Consider the following 19,770-nt stretch of genomic DNA (forward strand, 5'->3'; position numbering starts at 1 on the left):
AAGCTGTGAATTTTCTAGGATGAATCTCTTATCAATGTAAGGTCATAGTCAATATCTATTTAGAATATGTGATCCTCGAGAGCTAAATTCACCTAAAACTGTGATTAAACTTGAGATAAAATATCTTGGGACTGTAGCTGATATTTGGAATTTTAAATTCAAGATATTGTCTAATGAATCAAGCAAGTGATCCACCATCTGAAAGGAATATGACACAAACTACTCAGAAGAATGTGATGAATTGTTACAGGTGGAGGTTAGTATCTGGGCAAGAGTTGGAAGGACAATCTTGGCCTCCACTTAAAAGTGGGATCTTTCTGATTTAAGTCTCCCAGTAGTGTTCCTTTGAATAAGAACCTACATGATTATTCTGAGTCTGGCTATAAAGTAGGATTGTTATTGCATACAATTATCCAAAGATGCTTTATTCAGTCATGTGCTCTCAGGCTGAAGCCTGAAGGACCAGTTTTTGATTATAATTATGTCCCTGCTTTTTCCTCTTATAGAAAATTTCTGTAATCAGGACAAGTGTTCAGTAGATGTAAGATCTTGCAGTTTCCCATCTAAAAATGTGGTCATTATATCCTAAATAAGTATTTGGCCTAGTCATCTGTTGCTAGATATATATATATATATATCTGTTTAGCATTTTTGTTGCTTTTGTGATGGGCGTTTTAATTTGTGAAAGGTTATCTCCTCTAATTACTGGGTACATAACTGGTTGGGATGATAGGTAACCCTGATACTTGAGCCCAAGAAGAAAGCTAGGATTATAAAACTCCATTCAATAAGGAGATATCTGTGGAAGGCTATCCTTATAACACTTAATGGGGTCCTCCTATTCCCAATCTGTATTATCCAAGATCATTAGAATGAAGGGCAAGGAAGGGAGGAAACTATCTGGATGATTTATAGCTAATATTCCCATGAGAGAAGACTCTTTCAAGGAAAAAATATTTGTACCTTGGTAAAAGATATAAACAAAGACATCAGAAAATTAGCACATGTTCTGATTCAAACTTGGACCTCACCTTTTAACATCCTTCGTAGTTTTAGTTTGGAGAAGCCTGTTGGAGACAGGCTTTATGCTTTCTCCTAATAGCCCTCAATAGAGTTATGTCTCCTGGTATGCCATCACTAATTACCAATATGGTTCAGAAAACTGTCCAAAATGATTAAGATAGTAGCTATAGTCATGGGCTTAGCACATGAGACAAGGGTGGGAACCATAGCCTGGGGGGTAGGTCAGACAGACCCAGAAGTGAAGTTGACCAGGAAATAAGGAAAAGAGGGGGGTCAGGGGAATTGAAGTGAAATCTGTCTCATTAAAATGGAGATTATGTTCTAAAAATTGAGTGAAGGTCAGCTGTGCCCCAGCCTAACTTTTTCTCCAGAAATTGTGTGGTTTTCAAAAAATGAGATCATGTAGCCCTTTTGCCACACTTTAGCCTCATCTTGGCATTGAAATACCCATATAAGGTAATGTAGTAATTTTAAAGATATTGTTGGGTCAGAAGTTTTTCCTCATTTATCACTTAGAATCTGAAGTCATTTGTCTTGATTAATCAGGGCAAAGATCAAGTCTATAGAGAGCATTATCCTAGACCCATATATAATCATTCTTTGCTTACTATACCTTTTCTCTCCTTGTCTAACTGCTTGTTGGGAGGGAGATGCTCTTCTCACAAGATTGAAATAAAATTCCTTTCTGCTTTTACCTTGAGAAATCTTGATTTATTTGAACTGGTGGTCTTTGTCCCATACATGGGAACACATAATTCTTGCCATCAAAGAATTCAATGTGAATGAAATAAAATTCTCTTGAGAGGGAGGTGAACATTCAACGGATTATCAGTTCTGACCATGAAAATTGCAATGTTTCTATTGATATATAAGTCCCTAACCAGATCTTACAAAAAGGGAGGAAGTTGCCAGCCAGAGAAAAGTCACTAGTTATTTACTAGGCCTGCCATCTGATACTTGGAGGAAAGGAGTAAGACTATCTCTTAATTGGTCAAAGAAAGCATGGAGAAATGATGGCAGGGAACTTACTCCTTAACATCTGTTCCCACACAAAAAAGAATGCTTTAAAGTCCTGACCAAGAGAAGAGAGAACTTTCTCCTCCAGTTGAGACTGTGAAGACATTAAGCTTGATCCATCTGGGATTTAAGATCCAGCCATCATAAAGCACAGTCATTGGAAGGAAATAGAATCTCTCTCTCCTACTCAGTGGAGCTATCAAAAATTATCTTCAAACTGTGTGGAATATTTAATTATATTTCACATTTACATAATGAGGTTGCAGATATGTACTGGTCTTGGTCATTTCTTTGTGGATGCATTAGAGGTGGCCCAGAGGGAGGTTGGAGAATGAGGTTATTACCAAGAAGCAAAAAGATAATTTGGTTCTATGCCCCCTTAAACAAACAAACAAACAAACAAACATTGCTGACTTCTAAACTGTCAGGGAGGTTACAGCAACCTTATGTCACATGGCCAGAAGGAACTCTGCTACTTTTAGGCACTATCATCAGGGTCCTGAAATTGCAGATGAGATCCTGAAACATGGGATCTTTGGTCACTATTTCGAATTTCAAAGGGGGTGATATTGGCTGCTTTTTAGTAGAGAATCAGTGACCTTGAAATGTACTAAAGACCACTTTGACTTTAGGGTCACATCTCCATTCCTTGTTGTATAGGGAGGGAAATGTCAGATCTGATGATTGAAAGGAGCTTGCTTGATTAGAGAATAAAGTCCCCAATTCCTATAGTCTAGGGCTTTAGGGCTGGAGGAAGACCTGAGCTCTGAGGAGTCCTTCTCTCAGGAATTCTTCATAGATCTCTGGAGATTTCAAGGACATAGGAGAGTAGAAGGCTATGACTTTTTCATTTTCCTGGTGTCCTGGGGGACTCTTGAACAAGAAATCATTAGCATGGATGTTGTTGACCTAGGAAAAAGGTGAGAGGTAAGGGTGAAAGAGAGATAGGAAGGGAGAAAGAGAAGGGAAGACAGGAGAGACAGAGGAAGGGAGGAAAAGAAAGAAGGGGAGAGAGAGAGGAAGAGGGAGAAGGAGAGGGAAAGAGGGAGAGGGAAGGAAGGAGGGAAAAGAGGGAAGGGAAAAAAGGGAGAGAAGGGAGTTAGGCATAATGGCTCTGCCAGCACCACAGGGTTTAGTTCCCAAGTCAGAGGAAGGAATTGAAAGAAATTGGCCAGAGCTCAGGGAAAAGAAACCCTTCTAGTTTTTCCTCATTCAATAATACTGTATTTGTTGCCAGAGTAATTCCCTAAAACATCTCTCACAGGTTTCCCTGCTCAATGGCAGCCCAATTTATCTGGCCTCCTTTTCTAAGAGTGAAAAACACTGAATTCACTCAAAGACTTGGGTTTTCAGTTTCCTCTCTAACCCACATTATAATTAGCTTGATTACTGTGGACAATTCACTTAATTTCACATCTGTTCTCTAAAACATTTTGCAAACCTTAAAGAACTATAAAATGTACTCATCCCTATGATTGTACTCATCCCTATGATCCCACCTAACTTGTTACAATCTCTCCTACTATTAACAATCCTTCCATACCAGGCCCAGTCTTCATGGTTCCATGCAGAGGTCATATTCATTGCTACTTTGGCTCCTGCTACATCTTTGTCTGGATGATTATATCTCAGTTTCATCTATGAAAAGTTACCATCCTTCAAAGGCCTAGATCAAAGTCTCAATGCTTGTATAACACCAGCATTCTTTTCTACATAATAGATACTAGAACAAATTCTCCTTTGGGGAGGGGGGGGGGTGGTAGAATGGTTCCTGCTGAGTCAGCAGAGGTTAGGGGAAGGTGGGTGGGGATGAGACACAAACCACTGTTCCATTGGGTAGGCAGACCAGTGATTCTACAGGGAACTCGTATTTCTCCAAATGCAGTTGAGCCAGCTTCTTATAGAATTCGTTCTCTTCATTCTGAGGGGAAGTCACAGTTGGAGAGGGGCCTTGTTATTCCATTTCTTGGACTTGAGGTACTTCCAGAAAATTCTCCCAGAAGCCCAACTCCCTCCCTCCCTTTATATTTACCAGTATCTTTTCTAAGTCCTCAAAAAGAGACCAAGTGCTGATGAATTTCTCATTAAGGAGAGTGATAATTGATGAATTTTTCAGGACAATATTCCGAAGAGTGTGCCCTGAACCTGTTCAAGGGAAAGTTATTTAGGGAAAATGGCTTGAAATAATAGTAGTCTGTAATATTGGGGAACAGTTGTAATATCTATTTCCCTTTTGGAACCCAGCATAGAAACCCCTTACTTGCTCACTGAATTCCCCATACCTCCATCCAGGGCATCTGGTATGAGACTACCATCTTTTACCCTTAACTCTACCAGGAATTGGCCAAGATTCCTCACCTCAGCAGGACTGGTCATCTAGGGCTCCCCACAAAATGACTGAATGCACCAGCTTCTTTTCAGTTCTAGCTCTGTCAAAAGCTTTGGTGAAAGGTAAGTACTGGACCTGAGGAAACAGCCAGCACAGAGAGAAAGGCTGAGGTCTCCTTGGATGCAGGGATGGGGAGTGGTGGCACTTGACCCTAATACAGGTTGGGAGCAGGATGGGTAGAGTGAGGCAAAATCCACCCTCCCATCACAAGAACTCTGTTTAACTACGTTATATCTCTAGTTCCCTTCCTTGGTGAAGCCACTACAGAGCTCTGAAAGCCAAATATGTCATTAGGAACGCCTGCCAGGGTCAGATTGTATGGTGGGAGAAACAATATGAACTTCTCAGTCTCCTAAGAGCTTCCACAATCTGATTCAGATCTCTCCTTTTCTCTTTAATTTCTATCATCTCTTTATATGCTTTTTATTTTAGAGAAACTGATATCTGTCAATCACATTACTACTGCTTGAACTCAGTATCCTATCTTCTGTCTCTATTGAGTTGGATCAACTTTCCTTCAAGTCCAAAGGCATTGTTCCATCATATCTATCTCCAGGAATCTTTGCTGCTCACCTCAAGTATCATCTCCTCTGTGGCATCTTCCCCAGACCCTTCAGTAGTCAATATTCCCTCCCCTCTCAAATGATCTGTATTTACTTATCTGTGAATAATTTATATCTTCCAATGCAATGTCAGCTTCTTGAAGGCAAGGACTGCTTTGTTTTTGTCTTTGGATCTCCAGTACCTAGCCCAAAGCCTTCCACATAGTAGGCACTCAAAAAGTAAGTTGAATTGAATTGAACCCTAAGAACCTCAACTCCTCACACTCAATCTCTTCCTATAACAATGTTCCCCCTTTCTCAAGATCTTTGTTTAAGCTAGGAGCACCAAAAGCTGGAAAGGGCTGCCTTTCCAAAACTCCTCACCTTCTTGAAGTCATACATGGCCCTTTCTAGCTGCTGGGCAGCTTCTTCCCTGCTCAGCTCCTGCTGCCACACAATATCCTCCATTTTAAACTGGACAGCCTCCTTTGAGGACAGACAGCTGTCAGTTTCATTACTCTTCTCATCCTGGATGCTAGATGGCATTGAAGGGCCAGAGGCTTCTAGCTTCATCTGGGAAAGAAAGGACAGGGAGAGCTTAGCCTTCTCAAGGAATTCTTTGGATTATGGACCAATTTTTAGGGACACAAGAAGGGACATGGAAGATACATCTTTCCAAAATTTGCCCTTTTGGTCTAGTAAATAAGTTTTTATGTAGGGAAAAACCCAGTTCTAAAGTTATAAAATAGCAACGCATGTTTATCAGTGTGTGATTTCTTATTTTAAGAAAGAAAGGATATGGATGGTTTAGTGCAAACTTATTCTAGTAGAACAGAGCTTAAACTTTCCCACTCTTGATCCCTTTTTGCCTGAGAAATTTTTACTGAACCCTGTGTTTATAGGCATATAAAATAATTATATAAAAATCACATATTTACTGATAATAAATCATATTTTTTGCTTCCCTTATTCTAATTACATTGCTGCACATGGGATCACAACCCACAGTTTGAGAAAATTTCTATCAGAAGATGGTGGGCTTAGAGTGGTATTTTCCTGCAAAAAAAAAAAAAAAAAAAGAGTATAACCTTCATTGCATCAGCAATGGTTGAGGGGTAAGAAATAATTCAGGTTTCTGTTTTTTGCCTCCTTTGAAGTTCCATTCTCACTGAAGCCCCAATTTTTAAAAGTAGAGACTGTGACAGCTATAGAGGTACAAAGGAAGTTGCTGAAGGAGGAAAACCGCATCTCAGGAAGGGGAATTTGAGGTATATATTTTGCCAACTTTTGGCTTACATGGGAATATTAAGGGTGGGTCCATTTGCTTTTAGTTTCAGAAGATTAAGTTAGGATATAAGTCCCTTTTCACAATAGTTGTGAAATAGCTACAGATGATTTATCCTAGGAGTTTAGTAACATATCAGAGAGTGGGGAGATTTTAATTATAAACTATACCTCTTATTATAGGAGTTTGTGAGGGAAGAAAATTTTGTGTCATGTCTCTGGGAATGGAGCAGTATGAAGAAAAAGTTACTGAGTAGGACAACACAATGGTAATACTCCACCCCCCAAAATAGTTTAGTCTTAAACGGAGTCTAGTTAGAAGACCTGGGTATGATTTTATTATATTTGGGTGATCTCAAAAGAACAATGGAAGGATGATATAGAAGAATACACTGAAAAAAGGGGAAAAGAGAAAAATAATAGGTAAGATTATTTCCCTTAAGTGGGACATATAAGAGTTTATACAAATGATTATGCAACCAGTAAGTGTCGGATGGGGTAGAATATTCAACACTTGAATCTCTCATCTGAACTTGTAAGAATAGAAATACTCATATAGTTGGGTTTCCTTCAGCAAAGTAGGAAGAAAAGGGGTTAAGAAAGAGGGGAATAAGAGGGAGAAAAGATTAAGGGAGGCAGTACTTAGAAGAGAAACTCTTTAAGAAGGGACAATTAAAAAGAGAAGGATAAGTATAAGAGAATAAAATGAAGACAAGTACACAGCAGTATAAATATAAATGTGAAGGGCATGAGCTTATTCCTAAAATGGAAGAGGATAGCAGGATGAATTGAAAAACCAGAATCTGACAATGTTGTTTACAAGAAATATTAAAACAGAAAAATACACTCAGAATTAAAATAAAGAGCTGAAGAAGAATCTATTATTCTTCAGCTGAAAAAAAAAGCAGCTTTAGCAATCATGATCTCAGATAAACAGCAAAAATAGACCTAATTAAAAGACAAATAGGGAAGCTCCATTTTGCTAAAAGGTACAATAAATAATATATCAATATTGAACATAAATACAACAAATAGCATAGTATCTAAATTCTTAAAGGAATGATACATGAGTTACAGGAGGATGAAATAGAAATTAAAACTATAGTAATGAAGGATCTCAATTTATCTTTCTTACCTATCTCATAAATCTAACACAAAAAATTAAGTTATGAAGATGAATAAATTTTTAGAAAAGGTCCATATAATAGATACTAGGAAAATACTGAATGGGAATAGAACCAAATATGCCTGATAATCAGCTGTACATGTTGCCTTCACAAAAAGTGACCATTAGAAATGTAGGTGATGCCCATTCGTTGGGGAATAGCTGAACAAGTTATGGGATATGAATATCCTGTATGAAATGATGAGAGATGAGTTCAAAAGAACCTAAGAATAATTTCATGAACTGATACAAAGTGTAGAGGGCAGAGAACAGATACAATAATATCAATATTGCAAAAACAACTTTGAAAGATTCTAGAATTCTGATCAATCCAATGACATTTCCAAAGGACTTGTGATGAAATATACTATTCACCTTGAGATGGAGGGTTGATAAGACTCAAGAGTCTAGACAAACATTTTCTTCTCTTTTAAATTATTTTTAGGAACATGGCTAATATGGGAAATTTTTTTTTTGCATAACTACATATATTTTTTAAAATTATTTTTTGCTGAGGCAATTGGGGTTAAATGACTTGCCCAGAGTTACACAGCTAAGAAGTTTTAAGTGTCTGAGGTCACATTTGAACTCGGGTCCTCCTGACTTCAGGGCTGGTGCTCTATCCACTGCGCCACCTAGCTGCCCCAACTACGTATATTTTTAATGAGTTTTTGTTTTTCTTGACTTTTCAATGGGTGAAAGGAGAGAATTTGGACTGAAAATAAAAATGAATCAAAAAAAGCTTGATTTCATTAGTGTGGTTACTTTCTCTAATCTGGCAATGAGTACTCAACTGGAGCCTTAGCAAGCATTGGTTCCTTCTATGCCATTGACCAGAAGAGCACTTCAAAGTAGATAATGTGGGTACTTTATGTATTGCAGTAAGGTTTACAAAATATTTTGCATGATCTCATTTGTCCCACAAAAACTTGGTAGGTTGGACTTAATATTTCCCCCCCCCTTTTATAGATGAGGAAAAAGCTTAGGTTGTGATTTCCCTAAATCCACATAGCAAACAGGCAATTTAAATCTAGGACTTCTGACTTCTTTTGTTCCAAAGCCTTCCAGGGGAAAAGGAAGAAAAGGCAAAAAGGCCAAAGTCTGCGCTGTGGCATTTAGTACACAGGCAAGTTAAAATAGAGTGATATCCAAACATAAAGATTTTTTTTTTTGTTTGAAGGCTTGATCCTGAGATGAGAGTGGAGCCCAAAGTAATAAATAATTGCATGCTGCATGTTGTTTCTATTGACTTCCCACAAATCACAGAATTCACTTGTTTGTTTATACATTATATTGCTTTGATAGAATGTATCTTTGTATCCCAAATTCCCAGCACGTATAAGGCAGGTAGGTAGTACAGCGGATAAGGGCCTGGATTTGGAGTCAGGAAGATCTAAGTATGAAACACGTCTCAGACATTGGCTAAATAAGAGAGCTTGGGTAAGACACTTCTGCCTTTCTCAGCTTTACCTCAATTTCTGCAACTGTGAAGTGAGGATAAAAATGGTATTCTAGTGTTACTGAGTTTCCAATAGAATCAACATATGAAAAGCACCTTGAAAATTGTAAAGTGTTATATAAATCTTAGCTGTTCCTATTATTATTAACAACCACTAATGCTCTTTAGGCTGGATATTTAAGATTAGTATAAGCCTTCAAGAGATCTGAATCTCACACTGGCTCAATTTAATGAGATATAATCATGTCCAAGGCATCAAGGATTGAGTCTCTCCCTGAAGAAATGGGATAAGAGTTACTGATCTTCATACAACATCTGATAAGAAGAAAGCACTTCACACATATTGCCTCATTTCATGCTCACAAAACATCTGGGAAGCAAATGCTACAAAATATCTCTATTTTACTGATGGAACCTGAGGCTCCACAGCAAGGTTCAGACACTTACCCAAGAATAATTTGCAAATGACAAAGCCAGGACTTGAGCCTCAGACTTCTTTGGACTTTTTGCCCATGACCCATGGCAGACAATTAGCCAACAATCCCTGACTGGGGGAAATCCTAGAGCTCCTGATAGAAAGGCTTTGGGAGGCAGCCTGGTCTGGATTGGAAAGAATACTGTCCAAGGACAGGTTTACATTCTACCTCTGCTGCCCAAAAGTTCATCTGACAAATCTGTTTAACCTCTCTTTGGGCCTTAGTTCCCACAGTGCCAGGTCAGATCCTGGGACTGGGTAGTTCCCAGAGAGTAGATGAACCAACATCACGACAGGTATGATTTGCCTGGACCAGGTTTCTTAATATGAAGAATGGGAGATGAAGAGTTCTAGTCAGAGCACCTGGGCTGAGCTCCTGACTCCCATTCCACTTCTCTATGTTATGGTAAAGTCACTTAGCTGGACAGTCTGTTTCCTCTTCTCTACATAGGAATAGCAACATTTAAATTACTCATCTCATAGGGTTTTAGTGGGTTCACACTTATAAAAATGGGCCTATTATCATTCTTATTCACAATTATTCCTAGTAAATGTTCAACTGTGCTTCTACAGGCTAAGGCTGTGGAGCCCTATGCTTGTCATCCCTCTGCATCCATAAGGGTAAAGTTGGCAGGGAATGCTCTAGCCTCACCCTCCAGTCCTAATCATACTAGATTTGGAGTAGCATAACTAGGGAAACACTCCTAAGAGTTAGGATGGGAATATAATGATAGAAGACTAGTGAGAAAACTCATGTTAGATTGGATTCAAGTGATATAAGTGATGTGGAAGAGGAAATTTAATCAGACCATTCAGCCTCACTGTCGGAACTTTTAATCACCTATCCTGCCCCCTCCCACAACACCTCTCTAATTCCTTCCTTATTTCCTAAATCCTGTCCTTGCTTCCTTCCTCATCTCCCCTCTGACTTTAAAAGTCCATGACACCTGAAGCATGTTGCTTAATCATATTTGGTGTAGTTTATGAACTGTTTCATTTAATAAATAGCATCCTTTGTCCTATGATAAATGTCTTCTGAGTTTTACACACCTCACACTACTTCTTACCTAGTAACATGAAAATTCATTTATATTATACTACTCTTAAGGACAAAGTCAGACATACCTGAGGGAGATAACCAAGATCCACATGTGGATTCAGTAGGGGCCCATGCAACCACTGCAAACCCACGTTCAGAGACCTGATGAGAGAAGTGGTATGCTGGGAAAGGATTGCATGTTGGGGATAGAGCACTGATAGGTCTCACTCATACAGTAGAATCTGAGCTGTATGAGGAATATTTTCATTTGGGGCAAAAATAGTTGAGGGAACAAGGGAGGCAAGGTAGGTAGCTTTGAGGACAACCTGGTGTAATGGGGAGAAGGGATGACATTTCCCAAATAGTAATGGGAGAGGCCCTTTTTCCCCCACTTTTCCTTGTTTCCCACAAATCTGAATGGGGAAAGAGTTGAAGATGACAGCTAGGGAAATACTGTTAGCTGGAGGAATAGCACCAAGAATGGAGACATTAAAAAGTACAGGAAGGGATTATCAAAATATAGGGGAAGGCCACATAGCATGAGCATGTTTAAAGAAAGTAATACTTCAATAGGAAGGAAGCAGGAAATTGAAAGGCCAGATTAGAACAAAACCAGGGACTGAGCTATGTTGCCTTGTTATCCTGAGGATGAACAATAAAAGTGGGTACATGGGGCTTTGGGTTAAAATATGGTTATGAAAGACTTACTTGCTATCTACTCTTTCCATCTAGGTTTTCTGAAATCAAGTTCTGAGTGTGGGAACCCTTTAGATCTTACAGATTTTGGGTTAGAGTTAGATGACTAGAGGACAACTCTCCTGTTCTCAACCAATTTTTGAATACAGATTGTGAAGAGCATTAGGCCTCTCAACCTAGGTCTAAGGATAGGCTGGTGCTGTCAAGCAGTCCTTTGCTTTTTTTGTCCTGGGGTCCCAATATAATGCAAGTTATTTATCTGGTGTTGTAAACACCATTTCCCGCTTAATCTATTGGCTTTCCTCTTTATTAGCTCTGAGGACAGGAAAAAGGGTTGAAAGAGGATGTTGACAATACTTGTCCTCTAGGCCATAAGCCAGAGCCTCAAACTGCACTAAAGGGACATGTATCTGATGGGGCCCTCTCTACCACAGATTCCTACCTTTCATTGGGTACAAAGAGCTTGAAATCCTGGACATGGCTGCTATTTTTGGAGAGGATGATGTGTCCAGTGAACTGGCTTGGACAGAACCAGAAAGGGTAGTGGAGTGGTTGGTTGAGTTGGAATTCTGCATGAATCCTGTGGGCAGAAGAAACAGAGAAGGGAGGAAGGAATGTTTCTCTCCAGGTGTGAGGATGGGAATACTAACGCAAGAATTCTCTAAGCCTCAGTTTCTTTATTTGTAAAATAAATGGACAGAACTTCAACTCTACAACCTCTAAGGACCTGTCCACCTTGAAATCTTTATACTATGACCATTGGGCTTCACAGAATTCAGAAGGTTTTGATAAATCAGTAGAAGAAAGGAGCTTAGAGAACCTGAAGAGGGAAGGAAAGGACATAAAAGGAGGGAGTACCCAATGGAACAAGGAGGAGGAAGGCCACTGGAAATGGGAAATAGCATGAGGAGGAAGGGGGTTTTAGGAACAAAGAGAGGGAGGGAGGGAGAGAGGGAGGGAAGAGATGAAAAGGGAGACACACACAGTCACACACAGAGAGAAAATGCAGGGAGTCATCTCCACCTGCTGGTAGGAAGAATATATTGAGTACTTAACACCATTCAGCCTATGAAACAATTGGATGATGACCCAATCTTGGTGTTCAGGCACCAAGGGCCAGGTCAGTGGGTGTTGTACCAGATAACCCCAGATTTCTTCAGGCCAATCACTCCCACTTAGTCTCTCAAAGAGCCAATGACAAGGGGCAAAATAGATGATTCCTGGCTTTTCTGCACAACCTTCCGCCTCTTTGGGCCCATATGAGCAGCAAAAGGAAAAAAGATTTCTACTGACTTGTTGACTTTCTCCAAGGTCATCAGTGATCTGTTGATTGGTAAAGTCAGTGACTTCTCATTCATCCTGACCTCTCTGAACCATCTGTTGCCCACTCCTTCCTCTTGGACACTCTTCCTTCCTAGGTTGTTGTAATTTTTATGTTGGTCTGACTTCCTGCTCTTCCTCAGTTTTTTTGTTAAGATTACTGTGCATGAATACCTCCCATCTTTGAGATATTGAGTGCATCACAAGCTTCTTTTCTGGGCCCTCTTTTTCTTTGTTTCCTTCTTTTATTATCTCATCTACTCTCAATGATCATCTCTATACAAATGACTCTTGAATCTTTCAAATAAGTTCCAGTTTGTTATCATCATCATTTTGCTAGACATTTCTACCTGGATGCTCCATGAACATATATCCCACAGACTTAACATGTCCAAAGTTCTCAGTATTATCTTTTCTTTTAAACCCATTTCTCCAAACTTTCCTACTCTTTTAAGGAAACTACCATCCTTGCAATCTACTAGGTTTGAATCACATAGCATCATTCTTGACTTCACTTCTCTCTCCCCAGCAACTGCTCTGATCCAGTCAATTATCAGTTTTATTTCCATATTATCACTGATACCTATATACATTCCTCCATTCACATGGCCATTACCTCAGTTGAAACCTGCATCACCTCTTGCCTGCACCACTACAATGGCTTATAGGTCTCCCTTATTAGTCCGTACTTTATACTTAATTGCTATTTGTAAGATACAGATATGACCATATCACTGTCATGGTCAAGAAGCTTTTTCAGTAGCTTTTTTTTCAGGATAAAACATAATCTCTTTTGTATTTGGTATTTAAAGCCCTCTACATATTAACTCCTTTCTCTTAATTTTTTTTTTTATTTACAAAACATATGCATGGGTAATTCTTCAACACTGACTCTTGCAAAACCTTGTGTTCCAAATTTTTCCCTCCTTTTCCTCCCTCCTCCCCTAAATATACATGTTAAATGTTAAAATATATGTTAAATCCAATATATGTATACATATTTATACAGTTATTTTGCTGTATAAGAAAAATTAAATCAAAAAGGAAAAAAAAACTGAGCAAGAAAATAAAATGCAAGCAAACAACAAAAAAAGTGAAAATGCTATGTTGTGATCCATTATCAGTACCCACAGCCTTCTCTATAGTTGTAGATGGCTCTCTCCATCACAAGATCATTGGAACTGGCCTGAATCATCTCATTGTTGGAAAGAGTTACATCCATCAGAATTGATCATCATATAATCTTGTTGTTGCTGTATATAATGATTTTCTGGTTCTGTTCATTTCACTCGACATCGGTTCATGTAAGTCTCTCCAAGCTCTCAGTATTCATCCTGCTGGTCATTTTTTACAGAACAATAATATTCCATAACATTCACATACCATGACTTATTCAGCCATTCCCCAATTAATGGGCATCCATTCAGTTTCCAGTTTTTCGCCACTACAAAAAGGGCTGCCACAAACATTTTTGCACATGTGGGTCCCTTTCCCTCCTTTAAGATCTTTTTGGGATATAAGCCCAGTAGTAACACTGCTAGGTCAAAGGGTATGCACAATTTGATAACTTTTTGAGCATAGTTCCAAATTGCTTTCCAGAATGGCTGGATCTGTTCACAGTTCCACCAACAATGTATCAGTGTCCCAGTTTTCCCACATCCCCTATAGCATTCATCATTATCTTTTCTTGTCATCTTAGCCAATCTGAGAGGTGTGTTCTACCAGACTTTTTAGACTGACTACACATTACTTATCCCTATGTGCTTTACACTACACCAAAAGAAATTTATTGATATTGCCAGTAAATTATATTCTATCTTTTACATCTAGTCCTTTGTTCAAACTGTATCCTATACCTGGAAAATTTTCTCTCATTATCAGCTGATGAAATTCCTAGTTCACTTTAAAATATAAGTTGCTTAGAAGGGATGTTGGTTGACATTTCTACAATATTCCTTTGCAATGGTGGGAGATCTGCAGAGGTGGTATGCCAAAGGTATTTTTAGACTTTTTATATGGTCTGATCAGTTTTGCCTATTTTTTATTTTCTTTAGAAATATTTGTTATATGGGGTGGCTTTCTGACAGGAATGAGATACTGGGAGAAGTTTTGGTCATGTAAAGAATGTCCATGAATTTATTTTTCTTTCAGGGATAGTTCAAGTGCTACCTTTTATAAAAGGTAGATCCATTGACTTATTTAACATTTTTTTCTGTTTCCCTTGCCCCTTGTAGACTTTAAAATCATTGAAGTAAAGTATTGTTTCATTTTTGTGTTTCTATTATCAGTACTTAACACAGTACCCAGAACATAGTAGGCATTTAATGCTTGTTGAACTGAAGTGGTTGGGCTGATCTCCAAAAGAGATAATCAATCTATGATAACCAGAGCAGATAGCTGCTTTGCATTCTACAACCATTCTGATTCCCTGTTGTACAAAGCTATAGTTTTTGCCTCTTTTCTTCTTACTTGCACAGGAAAGCCAAAGGTAGGAAGTACTCACCTAAAAGCAACAGTGTAGTAGGAGCCACTTATGGCTGTAAGGCAGGCCACTGTGCCTTGGGGTCCGAAGCGGGTCTTCACAAAGGGTCTTGTATGGAACATGCTCAACAATTTGTGGATGATGACCTATGGGAAGGAAGAGCCTAGTTCATCTGGACCCTTTCTCCTCCTGGATTTGACAAGAGGAAAAATGACTACAATGATACATTTGTACTAGATGAGGATGAATTTGTTCCCCCTTCCAATTTTTCAATAGATTGAAGAGAAATTATTCTGAAAGACTTTTGATATTTCTTTCTTCCTTTGATCCTTGAGCTGTGGAAATCATCTGAGGCCTAAGGCACCAAATCCTTGAGAACTGTTGAAGAACCAAGCTCAGGAGAAGACCTGAGTAGTGTGGAAGTAGGGAAACTATTATTTTGATACTAAGGGAAGGGGATTCCTGGAATTTGAGCCTGAAACAGCAGGGAGGGAAGAGGGAAGAATGGGGAGGAAACAGTAAACACGTAATGTCAGTCAGGCCTGAGCAACAAAATGAGCATCTGAGTTGAGAAGGATTCCAATCTGATCAAGGCTGGGGAGAAATAAGGTCTGAATCATTAGATCAAATTTAAGGCAAAATGCTACATAGTGGCTCTGGAACACTTTATGTTTGGGGGAATAGAGGTTTAAAATGCATTGGGATATGCCTATAATAGGAAAATTATCTTGGAAGATAGACTGAATTGAATTATTTCAGCCCTTATCCATTAAATTATTCCTCCAGATATCACACAATCCAATTTAATTCAGCCCACCTTTTCCAAATTTTATTTCCCAACTATAGGGAAAGTATAATGTTGGCTATAGAACTTGGCTCCAACACAGGGCCCAAGGTTCCTTCCTTACCTCCTTGCCTTTGGGAGGTGGTGGATAGAAGCGGTTGTCAGAGAGGTATACACCTGTAGTAAGCACTGTGTCTGGAATGATCCACCAGACTTCACCCAGCTCCATGTCATTCCTTGGGGGCAGGAAAGCTTTGAATTGGCTGGCAGAGAACACACTGGATGATAGTGCAGGGTTTGTCCAGTTTTTTAGCCCAGAAAGAATAATGTCAGAAATCTGGAGAAGACCAACAAGTAGAGAATGATGAACTACGATCCTGTTGAGATCAGGCCTTTGAGATTCTACTAAAAAGAGGTACAGGAACATTTGTGTTCCTGTTGTGTTATTTCTTTCGTTAGTTGGAGAACCCTGATGCCCTCTGGCATTGATGCTATTTGGCCACATGAAGGTACCAGCTCCTATCACTTCATGCCTGGACTGTTGTCAATAGCCTACTAGGGTTGGCTAGATCCTCCTTTCAGTCTTGCCCCCAATTTTTTATGGGGGCACAATGGAACCTCCTAATATTACCTTAGCTTCATAGTTCCCCTTTGTATTTTGGTCAAAGGGAGTTTCTGGGATGATTTGAAGATTTGCAAACTGCCAGCCATGGGTATGACAGGACAGAAAACATTTTCTAACCCTAAATCACAGAGGACTCAGGGATCAGGGAGCAACAGCCCAACAAGAGAAAGGTTTTAAAACCTTAATCTTATTTTGCTGGCTTTTGCTATCCATAGTAGTCCTAGGTTGTTAGTCTTGTCCTAAAATAGCTGAACCCTCCCTTTGAAAGCGAACTTGGTTCTGCTGACTCCAAACTTAATGCTCTTTCCATCATCTCATGAACAAGGTAAAAAAAAAAGTGAATCCATACAATTTACTATAAAAAATGTTGAGAAATAGTAGATAAGATGCAAAGAAAATGCTAGAAAAGGGAGGCAGGCCAGGGGATTACTGAAATCTTGGAGGACAATTCATATTAGCAGTTTCTGAAAGAATAGATAAGATTTCAACATCTGGAGATTTAACATTTAACAAGAACAGCCTATGCAAAGAGAAGAGCATTACAAAGGCATACTGAGGAATGTATAGATTGTGTTTAGGAGTCATGGAAATAGCAAAATGTGGAAGACTTGGACTGAGTCTATTTACCAATTGTGGGATCATGGGCAATTCATAATTTCTCTTTGTCCCAGATTTTTCAACTGTGAAATGGGATTACTACTTATTTGTCAATATCATATAGGTTCATTAGGGAGGTAGGTAAAGACAGTCTGTCTTGGAGGTAGAAAGATCTGATTTCAAATCATGTTTCAGGTACTAATAGCAAGTGCCACTAGGCAAGTCATATAACCTAAGTAAGTTTTCTCATCTGCATAATAGGAATAGCCCCTCCTAAATGATCAATAAAGAGACTTTGCAAATTTCAGTGTGCTATATAAAAGCAAGTTTTTAAAAAAAATTATACTAAAAATGTATCAATTATTTTCACTGGTCTAGTTTAATGGAATGCAGGATGCATGGAAAGTTGTTATTGAGAGGGCTACAAAAGCAGATTGGATCCAGATCAAAGTACTCCGTCCCTGGAAACTTAGTTCATTACTATCTTGTATTGGGCATTATCTTTCCCAATATGAATCCTGTCTGCAATTTGTTATCCCCCAGAGTGGATTGAAGACAAACAGGAGGGTTACACAGCCCTTCTGTGTAGGGGAAGAGCAGATAATTAATGTGTAAGGGCTCAGGAGAGGTTTACTGTTGAAGAGGAGGCAAAGCACCAAGCCCTCATTATCCTATGTTCTTGTCCCTGTTCTGGTCACCACTTAGGTACTAACCACACACATCAGTCTTCCTAACACTCTGTTTTTTGAGGGATTGTACTGACTCTTGGGAAAGGGACATATCTGCCTTCCTCTTCTGTCCTAGGACTTGAAGCAGAAGGTGAAATGTCGGCAGTTTGTAGTCAACCTTTCAATCAAGACCTAAAATAGCAAAGTCTCTCTCCTCATTTCTCACACTTCCAGAGAGAAAGGGATCCCATTCTGTTGTCTTTTTTCTGCTTTCTCCACTTTGCAATTTTGAGCAGAATTTTTCTTTTTTCTTTTTGATGGATTTAATTCTTAGAAAAACACTTTCAATCAGTGAAAGTCAGTCATGATAAAGAAATTGGATGATCAAGCTAAGTAATGCTTTTTTGTTCAAAAACAACTTAAGTACTTTTGAAACAATAAAATTTTCTTTTGTGATTTTTAAATTGCTTCTAAAGGTTCTCCCTAAAGAAGACTCCATAAATGGTTTGAGCAATTGAGACCCTGGTAGAATATGTGGCAATGTACCACCTCATCTTTGCTCAAGTTATTTACATAGGTGCCTTGCCTGATCCATGTCTCTTGTTTTTGGGGCCTCCAGAATCTTCTCTCCCCCTTCTCCACTGATTACAGCATGGGAATCCCCTGTGCTGATGACAAGAGCCTGGTTTCCTTTTTTTTTTTTTTTTTTTTTTTGGCTTGTTAAGTGAATTGTCCCCAGTTTAGGTAGTAGAGTCTGAAAACATGAAGCGCTTCTTGGTCAAGAAGCACAGGAAGTGTTCACTATGGGATCAGGACTGCGCTAGGTCAGCACATCCTTTGTGTCCCACAGGGTCCAGGCTGGCCCTTCATCCAGAGCTGTTTTGGGTCTGAATTCTCACCTTTGACCTCTATTCAGTTTTCAGGCTAGTACCCCTGCCCCCACGTTCCGAGTCCCCCCAAGCCTTCCCCCACTTGCCTCTCTGAAACCACTTTTACTGTTTGACATGGTGTCTAGCAGCAGAGGCTGGAATCGAGCCACTATAGTCAGCTTCTCCTGGAGAGAGGACTTCTCTTCCTTCACCACCTCCTGGGCCTTCTCAGAGCCAGAGAGAGGCTTTATCACTGTGGGACACAAACGTGTTAATAGTCTTTCTGCTCCTGGGGGTGTGTATGTGGGGGGATGGGAGGCGCAGGGACGCGCGCAAGTCAGTGCCCCCCGTTTCTCGGAGAACACCGGGGCCCGATGACAAAGTTTATCCTTCCCCCTGGAAGGAATCAGGATGGACGGGGGAAGAGAGGGGAGGAGCAGCAGTCTCGGGAGGATCCCGGCTCGGGGATCAGTCCCCCGGGTCTGGCCCGGAGCCTCCTGTCCTGCCGCTACCTCTCAGCAGCTCCGCGATGGGCTTGAACTCCTCGGCGCTAACGTACATGTCCCTGTTCACGTCCAGAGCGGAGAAGAAGAACATGGTCTTCCTCCGTGTCCTGGCCGACTCCTGTTTCGGGGCAAAGGCGCCGATGAGAGGGGCGCCGACCTCCCCGCTGTCCCGCAGCCCCCAGGGATCCCGGCTGGGTCTCAGGCCCTCCTCCCGCACGGGATCTGGGGATCCGTGGGGGGACTTCCGTCCGGCTGCTGGACATCGGGAATTAGCCTCTCGGACTGAGGACCTACGCCCTCTGACCCCCAAGAGCAGGATGAAATCTTGACGTCTGTGCCCCCAATAGCAGCAGCTTTCATCCCGGGGCGGGGGCGGGGCTGGGGCGGGGCTGGGTGTGGTCCCCTCCTCCCTCTCCCGCTGCCACGCCCCCGATCCCGCCCCTAGGTCGGGCCTGACCCGCGGCCCTTGGGCCTGGGTCTCCCTGGAGCCCACGTAGCCCCGGGCGGCGAGGGCCAGCAGCGTCCCCAGCACGGCCGCCAGCAGCGCCAGGTCCCGGGGGCGGCGAGGGCGGTGGCACGGGCGGGCCGGGGGCCGCGGAGGTAGGCGGGGCCCCAGGCTCCCGGGGAGGTCCATGATAGGAGGCCGCGGCTCTGGTTCCTTCTCAGCTGCTCCGGCTCCAACTGCTGACCAACGGCCGGGGGCGGGGCTGAAGGCCGACTGAGGGGTGGGCGGGGCTGGCCCTGAGACTGAATGACAGCTGTGGAGGATTAGAGGTGCACACTGAGGGAGCGCTAGGCAGGGAGGGGCGGGACCTGACTCGGACTGACAG

General features: G+C 40.8%; 1 protein-coding gene and 1 long non-coding RNA gene across 2 annotated transcripts; one reads left to right on the plus strand and one right to left on the minus strand.

Moving 5' to 3' along the window:
- Nucleotides 1-167: 167 nt before the first annotated feature.
- Nucleotides 168-8,652, plus strand: LOC116422818. Its single transcript, XR_004233353.1, has 4 exons — nt 168-256; nt 6,129-6,239; nt 6,439-6,524; nt 8,601-8,652. It is a non-coding gene; the product is annotated as an uncharacterized LOC116422818 (long non-coding RNA).
- On the minus strand, nt 1,394-19,724 carry LOC111719887 (selenoprotein N-like). The gene is made up of 12 exons (XM_031962560.1): nt 19,398-19,724; nt 18,947-19,058; nt 18,542-18,687; nt 15,800-16,012; nt 14,913-15,037; nt 11,532-11,669; nt 10,480-10,555; nt 5,356-5,544; nt 4,399-4,504; nt 4,073-4,185; nt 3,863-3,961; nt 1,394-2,949 (listed from the first exon to the last, which is right to left on the minus strand). The coding sequence occupies exons 1-12, from the start codon at nt 19,572-19,574 to the stop codon at nt 2,782-2,784; spliced, it is 1,662 nt and encodes a 553-aa protein (XP_031818420.1). The 5' UTR covers nt 19,575-19,724; the 3' UTR covers nt 1,394-2,781.
- Between the last annotated feature and the right edge of the window lie 46 nt (nt 19,725-19,770).

The sequence above is a fragment of the Sarcophilus harrisii genome, chromosome 3 (genome assembly GCF_902635505.1).
Source record: "Sarcophilus harrisii chromosome 3, mSarHar1.11, whole genome shotgun sequence".
In the NCBI taxonomy this organism is placed as follows: Eukaryota; Metazoa; Chordata; class Mammalia; order Dasyuromorphia; family Dasyuridae; genus Sarcophilus; species Sarcophilus harrisii.